Raw genomic sequence first — 25,835 nt, forward strand, 5'->3', positions numbered from 1 at the left:
CAATTATGAGAAGTTTAAACAACACTGTGATAAATGTTGTCCAATTTAATATATCTTATTTTCAGAATGCTGGTAAGTTTTCACTGACCTATGAAGCCTCAATGACTCGCTTGTATAGAGAAGGGCGTACTGAAACGGTTAGACCATGTTCAATAGAATCAGCTACTTGGGTCAAAGCAATGTCAGATAATTCCAAAACGGTAAGTAATATACTCTCATGTTTTCTTAGTAATATTGTATTATTGACTAATTGATAAATCATTGATTAAAATGCTATAGAAAATTTTATAAATGAAGATTGTTACATGTAATAATATATTCTATCAATAAAATTTCATTAATATTAGTCAGCAAAATTAAAAATAATAAGTTGCATAATTGATATCTTGCAATAAATCTGTTTTAGTTCACATATGGGCACTATTAACAGTGGAGGTTAGCTCTTTACCAATCTTTCTTTTTTTTTTTTTTATCCTTGATTGTTTAACCCCTTAAGACTAGTAGTGCTGTCGAGATTGGACCTTGAACCTGTAATGGATTACAGGTGATTAGGTGATTTAATTGGATTATATTACAGTGTATAGATAATGAACATTTTTTATTTTATACAACATTATTTTGATTGTGCCTTGTATCCATATTTGAATAAGGAACTTCCTGTTAATATTCTTTTCTCTACCTCTTAATAACCTTTTCTTTACTTTGTTTTCTATTTGTAAAGTTTATATATTCAGACTTGCCTTAATTTAATTTAATTCTCCAGGTTTTGTCCAATCACATACCTCCATGAGAAAATCAAAAATGAAAATAAAAATAATTATCAATTAACTTTTAACTTGAATGTAAAACCAAAGTGATAAAATAAGTCAAGGTGGTGAACAATTTCCATCAAACTATCTCTATCTAAAACACGTTTTGTCTGCAGATTTTAATATCAAACCCACCCATATTCTATTTCTAATAAATTAAATTTTAACTAATACACATTATTGTTCCTTTTCGAAGAATACATTTAGTAACAGGCTCTTGTTTCACTATTTAAATTTTTTTTTTCATTTTTGAACAGTACTTTTTAAAGTACAATTAACTTAAACAGAATACTTAGCTTTAGTTATGAAATTTCAGGAATTTAAGAGGAATGACACACCTATATACTGGTCAATTTCTGGACACCTAATTGAAAATTTCATTCTAAAAAAATATAGTTTAAACTGTACAAATTATGAAATAAAATTACTTTTTCAAATAGGGATATAATAATGATGGGGCCTTTAGTATTAAAGTATAATGCAAACAGGTTTTCAAGAGAAAATAATTTTTTCACTGAGTATCCAATCCTCATGCTCTCAGCTGGATCTGCTAGTGCTTCCAAAATAAAATATTTTAACTTGAAAATTTGGCAAATTAAAACCAATCACTCATTTCCTGTTTTTGGAACCATTAGTATAATTATTTTTATTGCTTTAGTGTTCTGTATTTTACCCCTGTGGCTAGGACTATGTCTATAGTATTAAGGAGACATTAGTTAGCAGAGTATGAAAAGATCTGCTATTATCATAACAGAGATTTATAAGATAGTAGTACTTTGTTTTAGGATACTAAGGACTGATGATGATACCTAGCCGTATCAAGTGTAATATAACTGGCCCTGGTATTCCTGAAAAAATACAAATGTGTCCACAAAAAAAGGTTCATGGTCTGATTTTCATTTGAAATTAATGCCAGTTATCCATAAATATTTGCAGGATAATTAATGCTCACACTTAAACGTAATTAAACAAAACTACTAATTTTGTAAATTTGAATTGGAAATTATATCTGCAGTATTGACAGAAATAGGTTTTCAAGTCCCATCTATCAAAACTAATAAGATCAATCTCATTGCTTATTATATTGTTTAAAAAACTCTGCCTGTTAAGATCATGCTACTCTACTGTACAGTCCAGAAAAACATACCTTAGGAAACATCATATCGCTGTTCCGGAAGAATAATGAGGCAACTGTAAACTTTGTGAAATTGAGTGTGTCCATTTTTGAGCCTGCCAAGACAAAGTCAATTTCATAAAATTTTACAGTTGTGTCATTGTTCTTCTAGACCAGCAATATGGCCCAATTGTTTGTGTTCACAGAAAAATTTAATGCTATTTAATTATTCTAAATTTTATATTTATCAGTTTTCTTATATTTTCCTCTTATAGTAATTTAAAATTTTGGAGAAGGTGGGGTAATGCATAACTGGCCGCCATACATAATGATACGAACATAGTCTGGTTCATTAGAATACAGTATCTAATATGGGTGGGTCATGTAGCCAGGATGGATGAGCGGCAAAATTATGCTGACATGTCCAGAAAGAAAACGAAGAGTTAGTTGGAAGACCTAGATTGTGTAGGATGGATGGGGTCGATGTAGATAGTAGAGCTCTTTTTGGACTAACTGGAGAACAGCTGCAAGAGAAAGACCAATGGGCAAGACTAAACGAGGAGGCCAAGACTCAGCGATGAGTTGTAGTACCCATGAGGATGACAGTAATTTAAGTTTTATATTTTCAGGTTTCAGAAAAAGTAGCACTTCTTCAGAAGGCATGCCTCCAGCACCAAAAGGCCTACTTGGATGCTATGTGTGGAAAAGGGATTGATCGTCATCTCTTCTGTTTATATGTTGTTTCAAAGTATCTAGAAGTTGATTCTCCCTTTCTCAAGGTTAGTATTTAAACAAGCATTATGCTCTTTTCTTCTTTTATTTAAATAAAATTAATTTATCTTAGTTTCTAATTTTACTCAAACCAAATCAAATCAAAAAAGGTAAAACCTCCTTCAGTTATATCTACAATGTTGAATTATTTTAACTTGTTCTACAATGAAATGAGTTTTGTATTTGACTTACATGATAATGATAAATTTGATATTTCTGTGTATTATTTTTGTAATAAAATATTTAGTTTATTAATTTCTATTCATGATATTTCTTATTGACAACAGTTAGATTAACCTTAAGAATTTCCCTTAGGAAGTGCTAAGTGAGCCTTGGAGGTTGTCTACTTCTCAGACTCCACACGGACAGACAAGTAAACTCGATCTTAAAAAATATCCTAACTGTATTTCTGCTGGCGGAGGTTTTGGCCCAGTAGCTGATGACGGATATGGTGTGTCCTACATTGTTGCAGGAGAAGATATATTGTTCTTCCATATATCATGCAAAAAGAGTTGTCCTACTACGGTTAGTTAAAATATGTTTAATATTAATTTGTAGTAACTTATGGTAGTTTTTATTTAAGAAAAAGAACTGAATGTTTTAAAATAAATTGACTTTTTCTACGTAGACCCACACACATCTTGTCTGGGTGGAATATTATAAAGAACTAACTAGATCTTTTCTTCCAGTGCCTGATACCTGTTAAAAATATAAAACTATGAAAGTATTTTTTTTTTAATTATCACTTGGCTGTCTCTTATGTTTAAAAATAATTGTTGATTAGTTTTGATATCTTCAAAAACTTAATCCATTTTGTAATGGAAAACAACGTAAAATACGATGTTTTACAAGTTCTTACTGCCATTATATATCATCAATTACAAGTGTACGGTGATCGGCATTCGTTCTATTTAGACTGCACTGTTCCAGTCTCTTAATGAAAATCAGTCTTATGTTTAAATATTTAAATTTACAACCAACAAATTAAAAATATTCATTTCACATACAAATGACTAAATAAATTTTATTTTATTTTACAGAAGTATACATTTTCTTTTATTATCAAATAACAATGTTTTTTTTACACAATATTAATAAACTTTTTCTTATATTTTTCATAATATTCACTTTTAATTGTTCAATTTCAAATGTCGATCTTCTGTTTATAGTAATAGTTAATACCTTTTGTTTTTATTTAATATGAGACTTAAAACATCATTACCATATATTGGTTTGGCCATAACCAATCAAACCATCAACCTGAATTTGATGAAATATTTAGAGATTGTGAAAGTTGGTATCTAGTTAGTCTTATATAGACTTTTATCAGATTCCATCCACAACATTCACATAGGCTTGCATAAACGTGTTTTGATCTACTTCTACTTCATCTGATTTACTTCAAATTTGGAGGGAAGTTTGGGTCTCGTGTATTAATTATTAATTTTATTAAATTCCATCCTGTACTTTTTCTTCACCACGCATAAAAGTTTAATTAATTTATTTTTTCAGGATTCCAAAAAGTTTGGACAGGACATCAAGCAAGCTTTACATGATATAAGAACACTCTTCCTTGAATACAAAAAAGAAAATGGTGCAAAAAAATAGAATTTTGATGATGTGGCTTAATAAAGCTTAGTTAATTTAATGAGAATCAATATATATCAGTATATTTTTATATGGACAAAAATAAATAAGATTTTTCTCATTTTACTTTGAGTAAGATTATAAATTATTAAAATATTTTTTGAAAAATCTAATTATTGTTGAATTAATACTGACCAATAGACTGATCACAAATTGATAACTATTAACTTTTTAAAAATTCGTTCAGTATTTATAAGTTTGTAAAATCTGGTGATTTCTTTTGCTCACGTACAAATAATTGTTATAAAATAATATAAGTAAGAATTCTTGCCTGCTTCCAAATATTTTTATACTTTTATGTATGTATTTTTATAATCTGTATTCATTGTTGAAGGGAGGATTTTAAAAAAATCCATTAATTAAAAATTATTATTCGTTAAAAATGTAATTTTAACCTTTGAGAACATTGTTAATTACTTTAGAGAACTGTATTTTATTGATACGCACACTTTTTTACAGAATGTGTAAATATATAAGATTTAATCTTTCAATCCAGAATGACAGGATTAATTTTGTGTTTTATTTATTGTTAATTCTTTAATAGTGATTTTTTAAACTATTCTTTATTGAATCGATTATTTATTTTGAGTTACTATATTTGTTTGCTGGTGCTTTGATGTTATTATCTTTTAATCTTATCACAATTGTTTTTAAGTATTGTCAATTAAATGTTATGAGAATATTTAAAGTGTATTCTATTAGAAGTTTATGAAATTGTAATGTTTTCTATTTCATAACTTGCAGAGTTGAGAAATAAATAATATTCGTTATTTCTTTATACTGAAAGCATACTTAACTTAATTTTAATAATTAGTACAAATTCCTTTATTTTTTTTAATTTGATTTCAGCACTAATTATTTTTCTCAATGTTCGATTTATTTAATATTGGTAAATGCCTCCTATTATCTTATCACATCATTGATTAATTATTTTTGATATTACTATGTAAGTTTTAAAGAATATCTCATTTTTTCAGGGGAATTGATTGATATATGTGAAGGAAGGATTAAGGCAGTAGTTTTGAAGGGATCTCTTTTACCTTTAAACAACTTTTTCTAGGACAGAAATTTTAAGTAAATTTCAGCCCCTAGTTTCGAACTTTCAACACTCACTATTTCTTACTTCAGGTATTTTCTACCTGAAGAACTTATCCATTCATAATTAAGGGAAAAAGGAAGAATAAATACATGAGATTTTATAAATTAAAAAAAAGAATGATTGCAACTTTATTATCTATTATTACATTTATAATAACAAATATATATAAATGTAGTTTGAGTATCTTCTCTTGATGCACACGCTTTTAATTACAAAAATCAATAAATGTATTAAAGTGAGAAATTTTTTATGAATTTCACAGAGCTGCTGATGAGACAATATCCAATTGTGGTGGGCACCTTTCATTCCTCATGTCTTCAGCTAGTAGACTCTCCATCATTACTACCTTTTAAAACTAATTTATATACCTTTATTAAATTAACTTTATGAATAACTAATATTAAATGAAAATAAAAAAAGAAATGGCATAATAAGTCTTATTAAAACACAACATTTAGCCTAAAACAGTATATACACATCAATGTTTCTTATAAGTTATATATAATGGCTAATTAAAATAACTGGAAGTATATGATTCCTAAAATGAGTATTATTAATGATAATTTATGGAATCTCTATAAGCTAGTCGGGACCTACTGCCAGAGATTTCTACACCTATACATTACTGGAATTTTTCAAATATTAGTAAACCTACACCGAATCGAAATCACAAAGACGGACACAGCAAATGATCCTTGAACTCTTATTAATGGAACAACGATTCATTCAAAGTATATAACCCCTTAAGATATAGCAGAAGGCTTTTAAAATCACATGTTACATTTCTAATACATACATAGAACATTATAGAAAAACATGTAATTTCAATAGACCTTAAGACAGATTAATGAAACATTAAAACGAATTTTCGAATAATATATATTTTTATATTTATTTATTTTTTAAATGGGTCACGTAAATGAGTTTAAAAGTCATACAGTATAGCCATGCAACTGGAACAATAATACTTATTAATTCAAATGAAAAACTAATGCCATGGAAAAATATTGGTAAAACGTCAGAGTGAAAAGTTAAAAAGTCCCTTATTCCCTTTGATGATTATTTGACACTCTACTGCCTGTTGCGCCTAGCTCCTGAAACAAACAAAAGATTACGATAAGATTATTTTATTCTTCATCCTGTCAATACAACAGTTTACAATGGCTTTCATGTCTCATACCCACAAAGGGAAAAATCAATTAGAAATATTGGTTAAGTATTAATGATTTTTAAAGGAATATATAAATTCTTTTTTCCTGTAGTTTTTTTTTTTTTTTATATATATATCATATTATCACTAATAAAATATGAGTATCAAAAAACAATATTAAAAAAAATAAAATAAACAAAAACCCAAAATAAAACAACTGATAAATATTAGTTTAATTAATGTTTGTTTTCTATATTAGTAATATATATTATTTAATGAAAGTGATAATAATGTTTGATAGGTTTAGTTTTATTTTATTCCTTTTTTGGTTTATTATTTCCAATAATGAAACTTTGTAATTGACCGAGAAAAAAAATTAACACTCCCTCAAGGTTTTATGTTGCAAAATATGTAGAATCCAAAACTTGAATTTAAAAAATCTGTTCACTGATCTGAGGTTTTTTCCAAAACCACTAAAGATTTGGCTATGAAGTTACAGGTAAATTAATTATGATGCTCGGAACTCATCATTATTGTTCGCTTATTTATTTGAAAAGGACTATAGATTAGATATTTTCTATAGGTCATTTATGAAGATAGAAGAAAAAATCAGAGTATTTAGATATTACTTTCTCAAAACATTACATTATGAATTAATACTGTATTCATCAACGACAAATCAGCAAAGCACTTGATGAGTTTATTTTTTCAACAAAACTCCTCAAATATTAACTAATTATATATTTTACTGATTATTAACAGACATTTTTCACAAAATAGACAAGGGAATTTTGAAATGTAAGCACAGAACTAATTTTGGGTAAGCCACATAATGAATAGAAATTAAATGAAGTGAGAAGAAATAAGGTAGTAGGATATTGGTTATGTATATATAATAATTTTTAACATTTAGCTATAAAGTTTTATATAATTTAGTATAAATTGGTTATGTTACACATAGCATTGCAGTAGGACATTGGTAATTTGAGCTTGTTTTCTATGTTGGGATTTCTATTAAAATAAAGAATAATATAAGGTAGTCATACTACAAATCTACAGGAAAGGTTAACATAAATTAAACATCAAATTATCTAGATTTCGCTACTTAAGAGGATAATATTGCTATTTAATTTCACTTCATAGATGTTATTATCTTTCAAGTTCAGAGAGCTTAATAACTTGAAATCTTGGATTTTGAAAAATTTGATACTTAGTTTGACCCTGTTTTCCAATTGGGTTTAAAAGAGACACATAACTTGTATATTTTAACCAAGAATGAACAAATAGTTCTGAAATAAATATTTGATTACAATTTTTTTAAAAATCAATACTAATATAAAAAAGCTACAGAGTTTGATTGAGTGTGCTAATCTCAAGGACTACCAGTCTGATTCCAAGAACTCCTTTTGTATTAGATAGGCCATTTATTGAGGAAGTTTTTCTAATACTGTTATAGTCCAATAAGGTTCAACCGACTTGAAAATACTGTTTTCTCACAGAAAATTTAAAGATGCTTTCTGGGGTTTAGGTGCTTTAGGGAGTTAGTTTTTTTAGTGATTGGTCATTTGTTTTTCAAGAGATATAAACTTTCAATTTAGTTAAGAAAAGAATATTTTTACTCTGACGATTTGAGGACACTTTCTGTGAAGTATTTTTTTTTTTTCTTTTACATTCACTTCCTTCAACATATAGGATATATAGTAAGGGAAAGTATTATGATCTTGCAAAATTTCGAATTTGAGTTTTCGACGTTTTGAGAACCCTTGAGTCCTAATAACCAGTTCTCGTGAAATAGTCTCTGTGTGTGTGTGTGTGTGTGTGTGTGTGTGTTTTGGACGTTATTTGGTTAATAAGTTGCACTTGATTAAATATTTTCATGTTTATGAGATCATGAGGCACCCCTGGTAGCTAGTACATTATAAATATCCTCTATAAAGCCATGTGACTTCAGATTTATGATTCAAGTTAGTTTTACCAATTTTTTCCCATACTTTTTAAAAAGTAGATTTTTGCGTTATATCTAGCTCAGATTATCAATGTCCTACCTAACTGAAATCTTAAGAAATGAAACCCCCTATATACATGAATTCATTAATTAATTAACTAAATATTAATGTTTCACATTTGAATTTTATTGATTTGTAGTTCTTTCCTACCTCTTTATGGCTTGGATGCTAAGTTATTGATAAGTTTTTTAAAAAGAAATTTCAAAGGTAAAAAATAGGAATAATTGCATCTTATGAATAGTATAAAAATCCTGAATGGCGAGAGCAATCAGAATCAGAACAATGATTGTGAAACAGTAGAATTTTATAAAACATGATTTATAATTTATAAAAGAATAATTTAAGAACTGTTTATTTTTCAAAGCATAAATCTAATGCTGAAGCAAGTTCATATAATTAGGAAAAAAAGAAGTAATAACTGGAATTTTACTTTAATAACTACAGTAACTTTGTTAAAAACTGAGCTCTAATTGTTTGCGTTCTTCAATACCCAACCGCATGCATTCCACATTAATCATATTTTAAAGCATTTTACCAAAAATATTTAAGTTAGTTTGTGCTAAAGAGATAGTCCAAGCAACTTATTTAAATTTCAAGTAGTGCCATGCTTGATATATTAAAAATATCTATTTATTTATATAAATATCTTTATTTTATTTATTTGTTGTCTATATTGTGAGTCTGGTTCAAAGAATTAATAACCAATGTGTAGTATGTTAGTTGTGGTATAAGGCGGTTAAGAAAGCAAACTAGCAGCCATGCTAAATTATTTCAGGTTTGAGTGGATGTTTTCATTAATCTCCTTTTCACTGTTAATGATTTCTAATTATGAATTGGCTTTAACTATTTTTATTTAAATAATAAGAAATTTGAATTCAATTTTTATATAAATATATAAAGGAAATGAATTTGGCAAGTGACGCAAAATCTCTATTCTGATAATAATGGCACCAGTATTAAAAAAAAAAAATTAACATCAGAAGTGGCATAAAATATTTGGAACAAAGAAAACTCGTTTGAATTGACATTTTTCAGCTTAAGATAAACAAACTACAACTTTTCAAAGATTGTTTTCTTTTTTAAATAAGTGATTTAATATCTTCTGAAAGAGCCAGTCACATTAAATTATCCATGACATTCACAGTGGTAGAGTCAGGATGTGGTTTTGCAAAAGAATAAAATGAAAATAAAAGTTTAAAGTTAAATTTAAAATTATGAATTATTAATAATTATCCAAATCTTCCTTAGAACAATACTAGTGCATAGAAAAGTTGAATAATAAATCTTAATTAGTTACTTTTTAAGTATAATCAGGCAAATTACAAAACGAATATCTTATAACACGTTCATCCACTCATTCCTTTTCCCTACTGTGGCTCAGGTAAGTGAAGATTATAGGAGTTGAGTTAGTAAAGGTTAGAGAATCTTCACTCTGCTAGTTAGCGTTTGAAAAAGAAAAGTGAAAGAAGACCTTATGATGTCTTAAAGTCTTAGATGAAAGTAGAAGGTTCGACGGTCGAAGCCTCAGTTTCCAACCCACCTTTGTTGTTGGCCTTGCTGCCTCGGTTACCCTTGTTTTTACACTTCCTTGTAGCGAGCCTCTTCTGCTCACAAGTAGGATCACTTTTTTCTTTTATTGTGTCTGTGCGTACCATTTCATTCTGTGCATTGCACGCACTCCAGGTTCCTTTCTCATATCGACAAGCTAAAAAATAAAACATTAATAATATTTTTATCATTTAAACAGCACCAGCTAAAAAATTTCAATATCAGTGGTTTTACGAGAAAATATCAACTAAAATTTGTTGCATTTAAATGGAACAGTTATTATATGTGTTGAGGAAAAGACAATGTGTTTTGTAAAGGTTCATATATAATAAAAAAAAAATAAAAATAAAAAAGAAACCTCTTACCAAAATGGCTCTTAACTAATTAAGTGATTGCATTGAAGTTCTTAAGTTAATAGGCAACAAATGACAATAACGAAAAGTAGACCCAGGATTGAAAAACTTAAAACCTTTATAAATATTAATTCATGTATAAGTATGAATGTTCACAACATTTTTAGCTATTTCTTGTACGGTAGAGGACATTTTTTTAAGGACCTTATTAGCAATTTTTCATTAGTAAAACATGTTGACGAGACAAATAAATTCGAAACATAATTTCTAAATTAATAAGAGCTGAGGAATATAAGCTAAATCAGACTATTACTAATGACATTTTAATTTAAGTTATCCTTCTAGTATTTGTTGTTAGTATATTTGTCAAGAACTTAATGCTGATTGATTCTTTCAAATTTAAAAAATATGAGAAAGCTAAACTGAGAGTATAATAAAAAACATTTTATATTCAGAATAATCAGAAGAATCAGTGATAGGAAGATAATACCATCTATAGCAAGATCATAGAGAGAGATTATATTACCATGACTGTTATTCTAATTATTAGCTTATAGTTTTAAGTTATAATGTTTTCTCTTCAGGTTTTAATTTTATCATTAATACAAAACACAACCAATGATTCAAAGTGATAGCATATTTCCTCACCAGAAAATAATAACTAAAGGGCTTCTAGAGGTTATATATGAGCTTAACATAAAATTGATCACATTAGGGGTGGATCATTGGAGAATAAGTACTAATTCTAAGGGTCATAAATTATTCTATAGCAAATGCTTTAACTTACTTTTTTTTTTAACATTTGCTTGTTAATCTAATACTGTGTTAAATTATAAAATAAGGAAACGATAAACGGCAGAGATGCAGGGACATGCTGAAACAGGAATTTGGCTGTATAAAATAAAAAAAAGATAAAATTTTATACAAGAAAAAAAATTATAAAATCAGAATACAATGTCAAATTCTTTCATGAAACAATTGAAGGAACATTAGAATCAATTAAAATTAATAAAACCAAAAACAATCAGAATGGATAGTGCAGCTATAATGGAGGATATTAATTTGATGATAGTAAATTCAAAACAAATATGAACACTTATTAAGAAGTGCTAAAATTCTAATATTAGTAAAGGAGAGAGGAATGAAGGATCCTTGATGAGCAGCAACTGTAGTTTTATGAACCTGCTGTTTTAGTAGATAGAGAAAATAACAATACCACATTAATATTATAAAATAATAAGTAATCACACTACATTACAACCTTTCTTGCAGGGTTTCTTAATAGTCTTTGTAGGTTCACAGGCTGCTTGGGAAGTGGAGCCGGTCTCTCCAGCTTTCTTCTTCAATGTGAGTGTTCTGGAACGTGTGTTTGTTGCTGAGTCACATTCAGACCAGGGGCCTTTCTCATATCTGCAAGGATCTATAAAACAGAAAAAAATGTATATAAAAAAAGTATCTCTCCAGATGCCCTACCTAGTATTAAAAAATGGAAATATGATAATACGACTTTCCTGTAGCCCTACCATCTTCTACTATGGTACAATCTTGGTCAAACTCAAGATTACAAAATTACAAGATATAAATAATATTTTATCAATATATCACAGTAAGAAAACTAATGGACATTATCAGGATGGAAATTGTGAAGCCACAGATTAATATTGGGATAAATAAATTGATTATAATGAGTAAATGATATTAGTTAGGAAACAAGGCAGGCTTATGAAGACTACAGGGTTGAAAATTAGACATTTACCAGCAACTTCCTCCATAACCCTTCATTGGTTACTGATTCCTTTTTTCTTCAGAACTAGAACTTTTAGTAATAGCATATGTATAACTGTAAATATGCATTTGACAAAAGCTGATAAAATTTTACTTAGGAAATATAGGGGAGAGGGGAGGGGAAAGCGAAGATTAGTATAAGTTGGTAACAGCTTGCACTATTAAGAGTATTATTCAAAATTCTCTCTTCTTTTTCAGTTCTTCATCACCAGCCAATGAACCTCCCAACGGTTTTGCCCAGGAGTAATAAAAGCCATCCATAAAGGAGTAGTACAGTCATCAATGTTTAACATAACACAAATGATATAATAAGTGATTGATTTTGCAACGTAGTGAAACAAAATATAAAAAAAGGTTATATTAATTAATTAGTAGGCAAATTTTCAATTAATAATGAAATTTTATTGTTTGGTCAAATGAGGTCTCATTATTACCTATACAGTCCATTTAACTTTTTTATTCATTACTTTTTAGCAAATGATTATAAAATATTCATATTGGGGAGAAGGGAGGATAATAGAATGATTCTGTCCCTCTTCATAAAATATTGAGAGAGCAGAAACTGCCTTGCCTCCCCCAGTGTTCCCTAAGCTCTTAGATATGTGAGATTTTCCAAATGGTAATACCTTGGCACCATAAAACTTAAATAAAGTGGTAATTTTGATCATGCAGCCTAGTTGAGGTTTTTTTTTTCTAAGTCCTCATGTAAATATTTCAGGAAATAAAAAAAAAAAAGACATTACATCCTTAAATTTGAAGTTTAAGTGTGAAGGGTTATTAAATATTAATCAACTCACTAAGCCAAAACCAGAAAATTATTGATTATATTATAAATCACAGTTTAAAATTATTTATTTTTATTTATCTGCTCATACATCTTTTTTGAATCAAATTATTACATGTGTAAATTCTTACCATATTTCTTTAAGGTTCAAGTCAGTTGCAACTTACATTAGGAATTATCATTTTATTTTTGTTTTTTTAATATATGAAATAAATAAATCAATTTAATAAAATAAATAATAAACATTTAAATAAATAGCGCATTTAAATTTAATTTTCTCATCCTGGACTGGCTAATCAGATGTGTTGGCCTCAAAACTATCGAGTTTCTTGGAAATGGGAAGAAAATTTCCCGAAACTTTTGACCAGATTCCTCAACTAAATTGTATTTTAATTTTCTCTTATGCAATATTTTAAAATATTTTCTAGACTCTTTTAGATTTGGACATTTCTCTTACCTGTATATTGAAAGACATTTGACAAAAAATTTTTTTCCTATTTCCATACAACATCCATTGATAATATTCAAATTTCTTAACTTCATTGGTTTTGGTATTTGTTTTAAATTTTATAAACTCTTTGGGTAAATTGTTTTACTACCACTTGTGTAACTTGAGGTAGGTTCTCTAACCTATCTATTTTGCTGGATGGCTACCTAAATATTTTGATTTTCAAATTATTGAGGAAAAGGAGGAGGAGCTAACATTACTCTGCTCCTTTCACAATGATGTTCCAGGAAAGGACATCCTATAAAAGTGGCTACTTAAGGAAATGACAAGTGGTATTATAGTCTGGGCAAGGTAATACAAAACATGAATAAATTCAAGAATTTTCGATTAATATGAGAATTTTTTCTTCTGAAATCAATCTGTTTATTTTCATACTATCCTCTTTTATTATTTTTTTTTTCTTTACAAATAAAATGTTTATTGTTCAACACTTCTTACCACTCCCCCTCCAAAAAAAAAAAAAATAAAATAAAATCATACTCAGAAATATAAAATGAAGAAAGAGATCAGGGTAGAAAAGATGGAAGAGGATGAAGTTCATGTAGAAAAAAAAAAAATTAAAATTCGGAAAGGAATAATCTCGGTATAACATACTGGAACAAAACAGCAGTATTAATAAAAGTCTGGGCTAAATGAAATTCCGAAAAAAATGTTTATTACGAACAACAATGGCTGGTAAAAATAAAATTAATTATTTTCATGCAAATGCGAGCTTCAAAGAATGGTTTTATTAAGCTTTCGCTTCAAGGCTTTATTAATATCTATTTTTCACAAAAACAGCCTGTCACTAGTCTGTTTTTTGATCCTAGTTGATTTTTATACATAGCTCAACTGCAAAAGTTAAAAAAAAATACTTAATTGATATTAATAATAATCGTAGGCATGATTTTTTAAGCCAATGCCAAAAATCATTGCTAATATACTTTCCCCTACTGAACACCGTCAAAACTTTAAACATGAGCTGCTAAAGACTGGATTTATATCTTTTCTAATATCTGCAAGTTTAGGGATTTAGGGGAGACATTTAAGCACAACTGTGCCTTCTGATTTTTTTAGTTTTTATTCAACCTATTTCTCCTGTGCACATATATCTGGAATTTTCATTGCGATGAGATATATTTTATGAAGGATTTTTATAGAAATATATAACTTATAAAGCGAGTTTACAACAGAGAAAATATCAATATGTCACTAATCTCAAAATAAGTTTTTTCCTCAAACTATTTATCATTTGCCTTCAAAATAATGTCTTGCATCATGAATACTTTCATAATTGGAGTACTACAATAAGTTAAGGGGTTGCATATGAGCTCAATTGAATTTTCACCAGGAAATTCCCTTAAAACTGGATATTGAGAGGATTTCAATCGAGTTTTGAACAACCTCTATACTCGAACAATTTACCAGCCAGTAGATAGCCAGACTATAAAATTTATTACTCCAGGCACTCGCATTTATGTGATAATTATGTATGTATATGTATATATATTATAAAACCCATACATGCTTGGTATGTTTGGGAATTTAAATTGTAACATGCCATATATATATATCATTTTTTTACTTTTTAAATTAAGAATTTTTACTTGAAGTATGAAACAGTACCTTTTCCATTTTTGGCTCCGCGCTCACTCCTAATGAGCACTTCTTTCTCATCTTCCTCCCAGATCTCACCTTCAGCGAGGACGAGGGACGCCAAGAAGAAAACTGTTACGAAGATTCCAAAGCTCCACTTCATCTGAAACAAGACCAAGGTGATTCTTTCTTAAATGAATTCTAATTTAACTTTAGAGTGAAAAATTAATAATAATGAGGTTCCGGTATAATTTTATGTTATACCCTCCAAATTTTTGTCCGAAACAAATCTAAAATGTTCGTTTTCAAATCTTACCCCACCCCGAATAATTTTCATACAAGTTTTTTCTTGAAAGGCAACGTCTGTAGTTTTGCTTATAAGAAAAACATTAGAATTCTTGTATTCATTGCGTTTTGTTGCAAAACGTTAGGACCTTTATCAATAGAAAAGTTTAAGGCGGATTTATTTTTGAGGATGCAGTAATGAAATTTTATTTATGTGACTAACACATACTTAAACGCAATATTGAACTTTTACAAACATTTTCTCATCAGATTAAAATATATACATATATTATAGTTTTATTGGAGGATAATATAGGCCAGTAACGTAATTGAGTTTCTAAGCTAAATAATATCATTTGAAATTCAGTTCAAGGAAACTGAAAATTCATAAATCAGCTACACATGTACGTAGTAAGTAGAAGTATTTTTGTGATCTTCCCAGTTGACTCAAAGCGCAGTTACAAGATTTATTTTTTTAAAAGGTTACTCAACTTGCTTGGATTACTTAACGGCGTTGATGACCAAGGAAGTTTTACAACTTTAAACAGAATATGTAAAAAAAAAAAAACTATATAGGGTTGATTGGCAACTGTTCTGTTTTGATTTTTAATCAAATTAACCTTGGGTGAAATAATAGTAATATGCGCGATTTAAAAAACTTTATATCATGAATTAACTTTAAAAATTATAAAATCTTATAGCGAAGAACATTACCGATTATTTTCCAAACGAAAAACGACAATATTGTCTGAGTTTTTGTTTAAATAAGATAATTTTACACGATATATTCTTCGACATCAGTTGATCGAATAATACTCCCCGAAAGAGACGAAGCTAAACTGATCCGGAGAGAGGGAAAGATTTATTGTCAGGCATAAAGGATATAGTTTACAGAAGCCGGGGACTGGATATAAAACCGGAGAAAGCAGTAAATTTTACGACTCTATGGTATATTAAATCAATAATCCCACATTGTTATGGCTGATTGGCATCTATACCGGGATGGTGAACGTTTAATATTACCTCTTAGACCCTTCTTCAACGATAAGGATTGCTATATGAAATTTCTGGTTCTATCAAAGGCTGAGGATGGGTAAAGAAATCGTAAGTACAGATACCGTAATAACTACACTGATATTATTCATTATTTGAAATTTTGCAAATGCTTTTTGACATGTATAGTAAATTTGTGATCCCTTTGACAACCTCCCGGATTAGTATGAAATCGTGAGTGGAGAAGTCTTCCAATGAAGCGTAGTACATCCACCTAATGTAGCAGATCCCTGCCGCAGAGACGTTTTAGTCTTCTTGTTGGATTTTCTGAAAGAGTGTCAGTCAGTAATGTTTGTACCAGTGAGTGAGTCATGAAAAGTTTTATATTGTTTTTTTTGTTATGTGTCAGTTACAATGGTAATGGTATGCCTAGGTCCTTGTGTAATGTTTTGTTTGGGATGTAAAAGGGACTGTGAGTGACGTACCGGAGGAATTTCGTTCAAACGTCTGAATGGTCTAAAGGTGGGATTTTTTGCAGGAGCCCCACACCTGGATGATGTAAATCCATATTGGTCAAGCATTGTGTTCAATATGAGAATTTCGTTTGTAAGTGATCATTTATTTTTGTGATGCAGTAGTCATTAAATTGAAGAAAGTCGGTGATTCAGTCGTGAACCCCTATTAGGAAAATAGTATGTCATAAATCCTATATTAAGAAAATTGAAGGTTATTTTTATTTTTATCTAGAACTTTTTTAATTTTAAAGAGAATGTTTATATTTTAAAAACATTAACATCTATCCTATTTTTTATATTTAGTAGTAAGTAGAAGCCTATATAAGACAGAAAATACGTTTCATTTATACTCTTTAACATTGTTTTTATAACATAAAACGCTTTAAAATTCCTATGAAAATTGACAAATCACTAAATTTTCTAAAATAAATAGTTTGATTTAAAATGGATTGACCCATACATAATTAAATTAAGAACTAAGTTTATTATTTACAAATTTAATATTGATTACTAAGTTTGGCCCCCAATTATTTTTAAAATTCATTTTAATTCAACAAAGTGTGTTTTGGGGTGGTTATGCGTGATAAATTAAGTAAAAAATAATTATGCATTTGGTAAAAGGAAGTGAGTAATGAGTAGAGTTCTCTTTAACGAAAGAGAGAGGTAAAGAAGAACCTCTTGAAATTTTTCAAAATTAAGATGCTTTTATACAAGAATATTTTTCAAAATATCATAACAAGTCAGCCAAAATCTGTCCAGAGAATTGTTCTTAAAGGTATTTGGATAAACAATGCCCAAATAACTATAAACATAATCATTGATGAACTGATGGGTAGAACACAGGGGGAACGGGCCGAGATGTTAGTAAGAAGATAGTGTTGACTTATGTGGAAAGAGAAGTGCCGAATATTAAACCACTTGAGCGCCATTATTATTATAAAATTGAAAATGATTATTTAAATTTATTCAATTATTTAAATAATAAGATGCAAATGGCTCAGCAGAGAGGCCCTTAGGAAGCTTTGGTTGTTAACGAGGAGAAGGGATCAGTTAGAATGCCGTTCGATAAGGCAATACGTCGCTTAGGCTCAGCTTATCCAATTACTGTAAATCCAACTTTATGCGCTCTACAGCCAGCAAAGGTAAATGTATCTCTGCATATAGCACGCCTTCATATCTGTATATATCATTGCCTGGAAAACCTAATCGTCAAAGAATTATGGATAAAAATACTTATTGATCATCGGTACGGAATAGGATTTGAACAGAGAGTTTTGCAGATAGGTAATATCATTATCATTGTGGAGATAATATTCCATTAAATGGGGGATGTTTATTTATGAGCCTTATTTAACCTGTAATTAAAAGTAAATGTAAATGGAATATAGCTGGATCAGGACCATAGTATTTAAATTTCTTTAATAATAAAATATGTTTACAATATACTATATTCTACTAATAAGCATTACCTATAATCTGGAGGACACATTAGGACATAAAATAATTTAACCGTCAAAATATACCTGATAATAATACGCATTAACCAACTCTATGCAATGATATCCACCCGATGTATAATCATCTATTCAAATTCTATCGTGGCAATATTTATTTCCATCAGTGTGATAAATGACCTGTCGAAATAGAAATTAGTCATACTTAAACTGCGATCGGAAACATTTTAAACCCCACGCAATAAATATTTATTATTTCTAAGATATGCGTCAGTGAGACAGGGGGGGAGTTTATGATCCGACGACAGAATATATATGCAATTTCTATAATACACGAAATTATAATTAAATGTAAAATTAATACTAATAAAATCGAAGGGTTAATAGTCCGGAAGGAATAAAATAGAAAATAAACTATTTATTATGAACCAAGGTTTCGCCCCACGTTATAAGGCTTGGCCAAGGCTTAAATAATGAAGGAAAGTCAAAAAGTTTCGATATAGAGGAATAATAGTCATTAAACGAATTATTCCATTGGTCTGTCTTGGGGTTGGCAAAAAGGACTAATGTCCCCCCCCCCATTATTACCAGTATCAGTAAGCCCTGATGAAGCCTCGTTTACAATTAACGATTGGTAATAAATGAGACCAAAGCGACAGAAAAATGACGAGTGTTATGACCTTTTGTTCATAACTGATTAAATTAATTGATACTAAAATTAATAAAAATCCATCTTATCAGCCCACATATATATAATTAAAGCACTTAGTCACGAAAATAATTTTTAATGTAACATATTTAATTAAATCATATAATACACAGATATGTTAACTTTATTTTATTACTAGCAATTATTAGTTACCCCGATATCTCGTTTTATAAGAGTTGGGAAAATTCAAATACTTCATAATATAGTTGAGAAAATCAAATAATTTAATACAATTGTGAAATCAGATCATATTGTCGGAATTTAAGATTTTTTTCCCTCATTAAATTGTTGTAGTAGTAACATCAGAAAAACTATGAGCATGTAAGAACAATTTTTAATACATTATTATGTTAACATGATTATAAAAAAAAAAAAAAAAAAAGAAGGCATTCATTCTATGATCTAAAAACTAAAAACTTACATAACTGGGGAAACTAACAGAAAACTGAAATATCTCTTTTTGATAAGTGTTTATTGTTATTTTATTTTTAATGACTCAAATCCTCCATTGAAGATGTACGCGCACTGGAGTGGGGAATCAAAATCAGGCATATTGAAAGATTATTATTGGGCGAATGAGATCATTGTAGAAAGATGGTCCGGGTGGCGGTCAAAAATAACATAAAAACTATTTATTTTGAGTTGTTTACTGATAAATAGATTTTTTTGTTACTTTTGTACCTTTTTTTGACAGCCACTCGGACCTCCTTCTGACAAAAATCATGCATAGATAACTCAGACCGCAAACATGGGAAGAAAATTTCAACAATCATTTTTTTAGCAACTGGACTATACTTTAATTATTATTATAATTTCCAACTCTACTAACCTGACAATGGTTGGTTTATTATTGCTAGATTAGAGTATGTATATTGCTTAAATGGACGCAATTGAAAGTGGCAGCCAACACTTTCATTTTCAATTGTGTCCATTTAAGCAACATACATACGCAGACGTCAAATAAGGGCCACAGTGCTACCCCTGCAAACATCGGATCCCAGAACCTACCTTAAAATGCCCTTCAGACTAAGAAAGGACATTTTTGTTTACTTTGTATTATGTATTGTATTGTAGTTTTGATGTTTGATTATAAAATTGGTAGAAGGGTGAGAAAAAACAAAACAAAAAACAATTGAAAGTTTGATATCAAATTAGTTAAAATTAAACATTAACGCTCACATTATTAGTTTTATGTCTTGGTTAAGTAAACTAAAAATAACCTTTTTTTTTTGTTTAATAATTTTATAACCTACATCAATATATTTTTTTCATTTCATTACAAGACTCGAGGCTCTATCTATATCTGGTAGAAGGGTGAAAAAACAGAATTGAAAGTTTAATTACAAATTAGTTAAAATTAAACATTAACGCACACATTATTACTTTTATGTCTTGGTTAAGTAAACCAAAAATAACCTTTTTTTTTTGTTTAATAATTTTATAACCTATATCAATATATTTTTTTTATTACATAACAAAACTCAAGGCTCTATCTATATCTAATATTGATATAGAGTGACGCTATGCCATAGATGTATGTACGAAACAAAGAAAATCTTGGAAAAACTATTGATAAAACACAAATTTACAAAATGTTGGTTGGTTCCTCATTGCATATGAGGGTTGAATTTTAATTATTTTTTCATTTAATTATAAGTTAATTGCGATGCTTTAGGGTATACAGTAGTTTTACTTATTCCATTTGGCATATATATAAACAAACCCCTTAGTTTTCTGGCTTATGAAGTAACAACCCATGATTTTCTACCATAAAATACCTGCTGCGTTGCCTTGAAGTTAGTTCCTACTACCATATAGTGGTGTTACCACATGAACCATTCTGAAATGTATCTTAAAATAATTTTATATATTTTTAATTATGCATCAGAAGTGTTTAATTTTGATCATATTATTTTCTACTGAAATTGTGGATTCCAATAGCAAAAAACCTTCCCGAGACGAGGGAATATTTAAAAAATAACAGCAATTTTGTAGATCTTAGATAAGTAACAAACGAACATTATACTTTTTATTTATACCGTTTTTCAAAATAAAAGTATGTATTGGAGTTCTATCAATGGGTAGATTCTCTACATATTTGTATCATGTCACTATGTCACCTACAGCAAATTTACTTGTATTTATTTTTATACAGTTGTAAATAACAATAAATAAATTTATTAAAAAAGTATTTAATGAACAAAATTTGAGCAATCCTATTGCTAAAAGATAAAATAAGATAGAAGGATTGGTAAAAAATAAACCTATCTCTTTATAGAGAGAGAGAGAGAGAGAGAGAGAGAGATGTCAGAGAGTTGAAAGATGGAACAAGTTGAGATTAAAGGGGAGAGGTATGCGGGATTAGCCTAACCAGAGCGCCGTGATGGCTTTAATATCTGCCCTTTATTAATGCCATCTTGTCAGCTTCTTCAGCGCTAATAATTAAACCAAAATGGTGCAACTTTAAAGGAGCTTGTTCCTCCCCCCCCCCCACCATCCCTGTTTCCTATCATCTCACTTTTACATTTAATTTCCTCTTCAACGGCCTCATTTTGAATCAACCTTTGTACTTTTAAAGAACAGGATACAATGGTAAAGGAGTTGGCGAATATTAATATTGAATTCACATTGATAAAACTTCCAATACATACCAAGGAGACTCAAATCCCCGTCAAAATAACGAATTCTCAATTATAATCACCGAACTCTTAAACGATTTTGATTTTTTAAGTTTTTTCTATTATTTTCCGCACAAACTAAAATTGAAGAAGAATTGGTCATAAAATCGAATTCATTAACTACCCTTAGATACTATCTTCATTCAATATAAATAAGCTCTACCAAAAAAAAAAATATATATAAATTTTTCTTTTCAAATAAAAGGTTAGAAATTCCGAATGTGGTTTGCAAAATCAATAAAAATTGTTTAAGGAAAAAAAAAAAGTTAACCAGAAGTATTGAGGTTCAAATTATTTAGAAAATGTCGATAACAGTACTGAACCCCCTCCCCCTCTCAAATTAACTTTCAAGACCAATTAACTTAAATGGTCTCCTAAAGGCCACTGAGTAGGACAAGAAAGTGTTAAGGTAGAATTCCAAATAAGAGTTAGTAATAAACTTTGTTAAGTGGATAAAATGAAGATAGCAAAATCGTCTCTTTGGGCGATTGTGAAACCACGAGAAATTTAGACAACCAAAATTTTAGAAAAAAATAGGTAAACACATCAAAACAAAAAATACCAATGTTAATGTTGAGTTCCCAGTCGTAATACAGTGAATGTTCCTTGGACCTGATTTTCTTATTATTAAGTTATTTCATTTAAAAAACTTAATAACAAGAAAATCAGGTATAAAAAGATAGCAAAAGTCAGTTCATTAGACTTTTTTTGGTCGTTTCATGCAAGGAAACAGCTAAATTTATTTCGATAAATTTTTTCCTGTAATATAGAGCCATAAGAAAGGTTTTAAGAAGTATCAACCTTCCACCCCACACACAGTGCCTCGAGTATGTGTGAATCTCTATAAAAAACCGAATCTTTATCCACAATAAACTTTTAAATTATCAACATTATTAGTAATTATAACATTACCGTCCTTATTGGGGTGAAATATTGGTTTCAAATAGGTAAAAAATTCTCACATTTTATTGCTTATCTCCGATTCTAATTTGTTTAATTGGACCCGGTTCGTACCCTTTGGTGTAGTTTATAGAGTCCTGACACCAATGACAAGTATGGTTGTCGTTTTACAAGAGTTGGGAAAATTCAAATATTTCATAATATAATTAAGAAAATCAAATATTTTAATATAGTTGGGAAATCAAGTCATATTGTTGGAATTTAAGATTTCTTTCCCTCATTAAATTGTTGTAGTAACATAAAAAAAACTATGAGCGTGTAAGAACAATTTTTAATATATTAAGTGTTTATTCTATGTTAACCAATAACTCTCATAACTGGGGAAACTAACAAAAAACTGAAAAATCACTCTGATAAGTGTTTATTGCTATTTGGTTTTTAATAGCTCAAGTCCTCAATTGATGACCTACGCAGCTCCGGAGTGGGAAATGGGAATGTATAAGCTTTTTTCACTGTTTGTGGTCCGGTGTAATGTAGGCTAGCAATTTTTTTTTTTTTTTAATAAAGAAAAGAGCATTTCATATTAGTTTTTAATGTCTGCTAATTGCTACGTTAAAAGAACCGTTGGAAAACTGAATTTCTGGTCTTTCAGCCTACATCAACTGAATGTAGATTTAATTACGACTCTTATTGGGACGAAATATTGGTTTCAATACGTAAAAAAAAAAATCTCACGTTTTAATTTGTTTTATTAGACCCGGTTTGGTGCAATTTATAGAGCCCTAAACCAATGACAAGTATGGTGTAGATTTTTCGAGTAGTATTAAAGTTATTTATAATTTTTCTATTTTTAAAAAGAAATCAAATGGTGATGTAGGGCGAAAAATTCGGACTACTGAAGTCCTCATAGTGAGGGTTGATATTCAAAAACTATTATACGTTGTCTATACATGATAATATCATAAATTATCAAATGGCCTTAAATAAAAAGAAAAAATCACCTAAATCGGACCAGTATTAACGATGATACAACGAAGTTATATATTATGATAATGTTATCAATTATGATACCGTAGTTACCACATTTTGATAGTTCAGTTGATATGACAAACAGTTTCTGTTTTGTTTCTTATCGTATATATATCGGTTTAATTTTTATTTAATACAATAATTTATAAAAAAATATAAATTAGGTTTATTAAATCCATATACATACATCGTATTTTTTTCCATCAAATAATACCGAGATCAACTCTTCATAACGATTGTTTGAAATAATTAGTTATTTAAACAATTAAAAATAAAAACAAACAAATTTTAACCGTAAGAGCTGCTCTAAACTATCTCTCATTCAACATATCGGAGTGCCTTTAAGACGGTTACCAATCGTTTCAGTGCTTATACACTTTTAAAGATTTGTTCATTACAGAACCTAACAACTTTACATGTCCATTTCGACTATCGCGATGCTCTTATTACTTCATTTATATTAAAAGAGTGCATGCTCCGCACTTCCGCATTGTGCAAACCCTTAAATTCTCAAGTCGGCCTAGAATCTAGCCACTAACAAATTTTTGAAGGTGATAAGGTCTAATTGATAAGGTCCTAAGTAAGCGGCAGTTTTTCCAACTGTAAAGTAGGAAACAGGAAGGATAACAAATTTAAATATAAGATGTGCAGAAGATGATCAAGGGATTCAACCAGCAATATAAACACAAGTACAAATATTTATTCGTGCAAAATATTATTTTGTTTAGTTGTGTCTATTTGCTGACTGCACCCCCCCCCGACCATCATCTCCAAATATTAATCTACCGTCAACTATCGACACCTTATTGTAAATATAAGATAATTTAATCCTTCTTTTTGAAACATAATATACATAATATACTGGTCCCCTATCCAAAAATTCTTATTTTCATTCAATAAAAATTTGTTTTTTTTCCATTATTTTTTATATTTAATGACGTAGTTCACTAATTAATTAAATTAGGGATTATATTTGAAAAAATTCCAATAATATTTGAAATGCAAACATTGTTGATACCAATGGTAGAAGAGTTAAACAATCTCCACAGTCCGATTCAGGTTTGACCGTTTCAATTTAGATAAGAGATTGGCTTTTGTAAGCCTTCATAACTCTTAACGGTATATGACACCCTATTGGGTTTGATTGGGAGAGGTTCAGATATGGGGATTAGGGACTCATACCAAGACTTTTAACAAATATGTAGGTCTTAAATATATATTAAAAAAAAAAAAAAGAGTTATGAACAACTTTTAAATACTTTATTTCATTTTTTATTCGAGTTCCAGAACTAGTATAAATAGACAAAATAAATCGACCAGAGATAGGAACAAAAATTAAGGATATTTTATGAAATATAGTAAGTTTTTTTCTGATATTTTGTCTAAAAGTGAGAAAAACAGATAATTAATTTGTTTTTTGAATAGTAGCTCTGGACATTACTGTCGTTAATTATTTTAGGTACTAAATCTTTGTTAAAATGATTTAAAATAATTCCAGCAGAACAGATATAGAAAAATATCTGAAAATCTCAACAAAAATGAACCCTTTGTAGATTGGTCAACAATTTTCATTCCATTGTTTTATTTTGTATTAGTTTTCAAAATAGGATAAAATGATTTATTAGCGTGGTATGTCGTTATTAAAGATAACTCTACTTCCTAACAAGTAACTGTGCAAATAGAGAAAAGACCACAAAAAAAAAAAAAAAAAAAAAAAAAAAAAAAAAAAAAAAAAAAAAAAAACCCGCATCCAATCCTTACAATCCAAAATCCTACGTAAAATCCTTGATGCTCCTTATTACATTACAAATAAACTCATCCACAAAGACCTTAACATCCCATTCTTTGCAGATTTGATCCAAAACAGATATGCGTCTTTTCATTTCAAACTCTTTACCCATCCTAACCCATTATTTCTCAATCCTTACAATCCTTAACAATCCCTCATAATCCTCCGAGGCGTCTGAAAATAAGATGGCCACGGTATCTTCTAATTTAAATTAATGCTTTAAGTACCACTAATAGGTGGTTCTTTCCCAACAATTTCAAGTGTAAATGAAACATACAACATATTTACTTATTGTATTTATTATTTGTACAGCTGTAAATCTCATTAAATAAAT

At 29.0% G+C, this 25,835-nt stretch overlaps 2 protein-coding genes across 6 annotated transcripts in view; one reads left to right on the forward strand and one right to left on the reverse strand.

Annotated features, from left to right (window-relative positions):
- Window positions 1-5,127, forward strand: part of whd (carnitine O-palmitoyltransferase whd) — a 59,300-nt gene extending 54,173 nt beyond the window's left edge. For all 4 annotated transcript variants that reach the window (XM_014417558.3, XM_067049302.1, XM_067049303.1 and 1 more), the window contains 4 exons: window positions 66-200; window positions 2,553-2,702; window positions 3,010-3,219; window positions 4,207-5,127. In XM_014417558.3, coding sequence (XP_014273044.1) covers window positions 66-200; window positions 2,553-2,702; window positions 3,010-3,219; window positions 4,207-4,302 — 591 coding nt within the window. In that variant the 3' untranslated portion in view covers window positions 4,303-5,127. The remainder of the gene's footprint in view (window positions 1-65; window positions 201-2,552; window positions 2,703-3,009; window positions 3,220-4,206) is intronic.
- A 408-nt stretch (window positions 5,128-5,535) lies between these two features.
- On the reverse strand, window positions 5,536-15,312 carry LOC106678804 (uncharacterized). 2 transcript variants are annotated; one of them, XM_014417563.2, is made up of 4 exons: window positions 15,180-15,312; window positions 11,759-11,917; window positions 10,137-10,301; window positions 5,536-6,534 (listed from the first exon to the last, which is right to left on the reverse strand). In XM_014417563.2, the coding sequence occupies exons 1-4, from the start codon at window positions 15,310-15,312 to the stop codon at window positions 6,512-6,514; spliced, it is 480 nt and encodes a 159-aa protein (XP_014273049.1). In that variant the 3' UTR covers window positions 5,536-6,511. The 2 variants fall into 2 exon arrangements, with proteins under 2 accessions (XP_014273049.1, XP_066905406.1); XM_067049305.1 differs by having other exon boundaries at window positions 10,068-10,301.
- Window positions 15,313-25,835: the final 10,523 nt, after the last annotated feature.

The sequence above is a fragment of the Halyomorpha halys genome, unplaced genomic scaffold (genome assembly GCF_000696795.3).
Source record: "Halyomorpha halys isolate HHAL.00 unplaced genomic scaffold, Hhal_1.1 Scaffold161.1, whole genome shotgun sequence".
In the NCBI taxonomy this organism is placed as follows: Eukaryota; Metazoa; Arthropoda; class Insecta; order Hemiptera; family Pentatomidae; genus Halyomorpha; species Halyomorpha halys.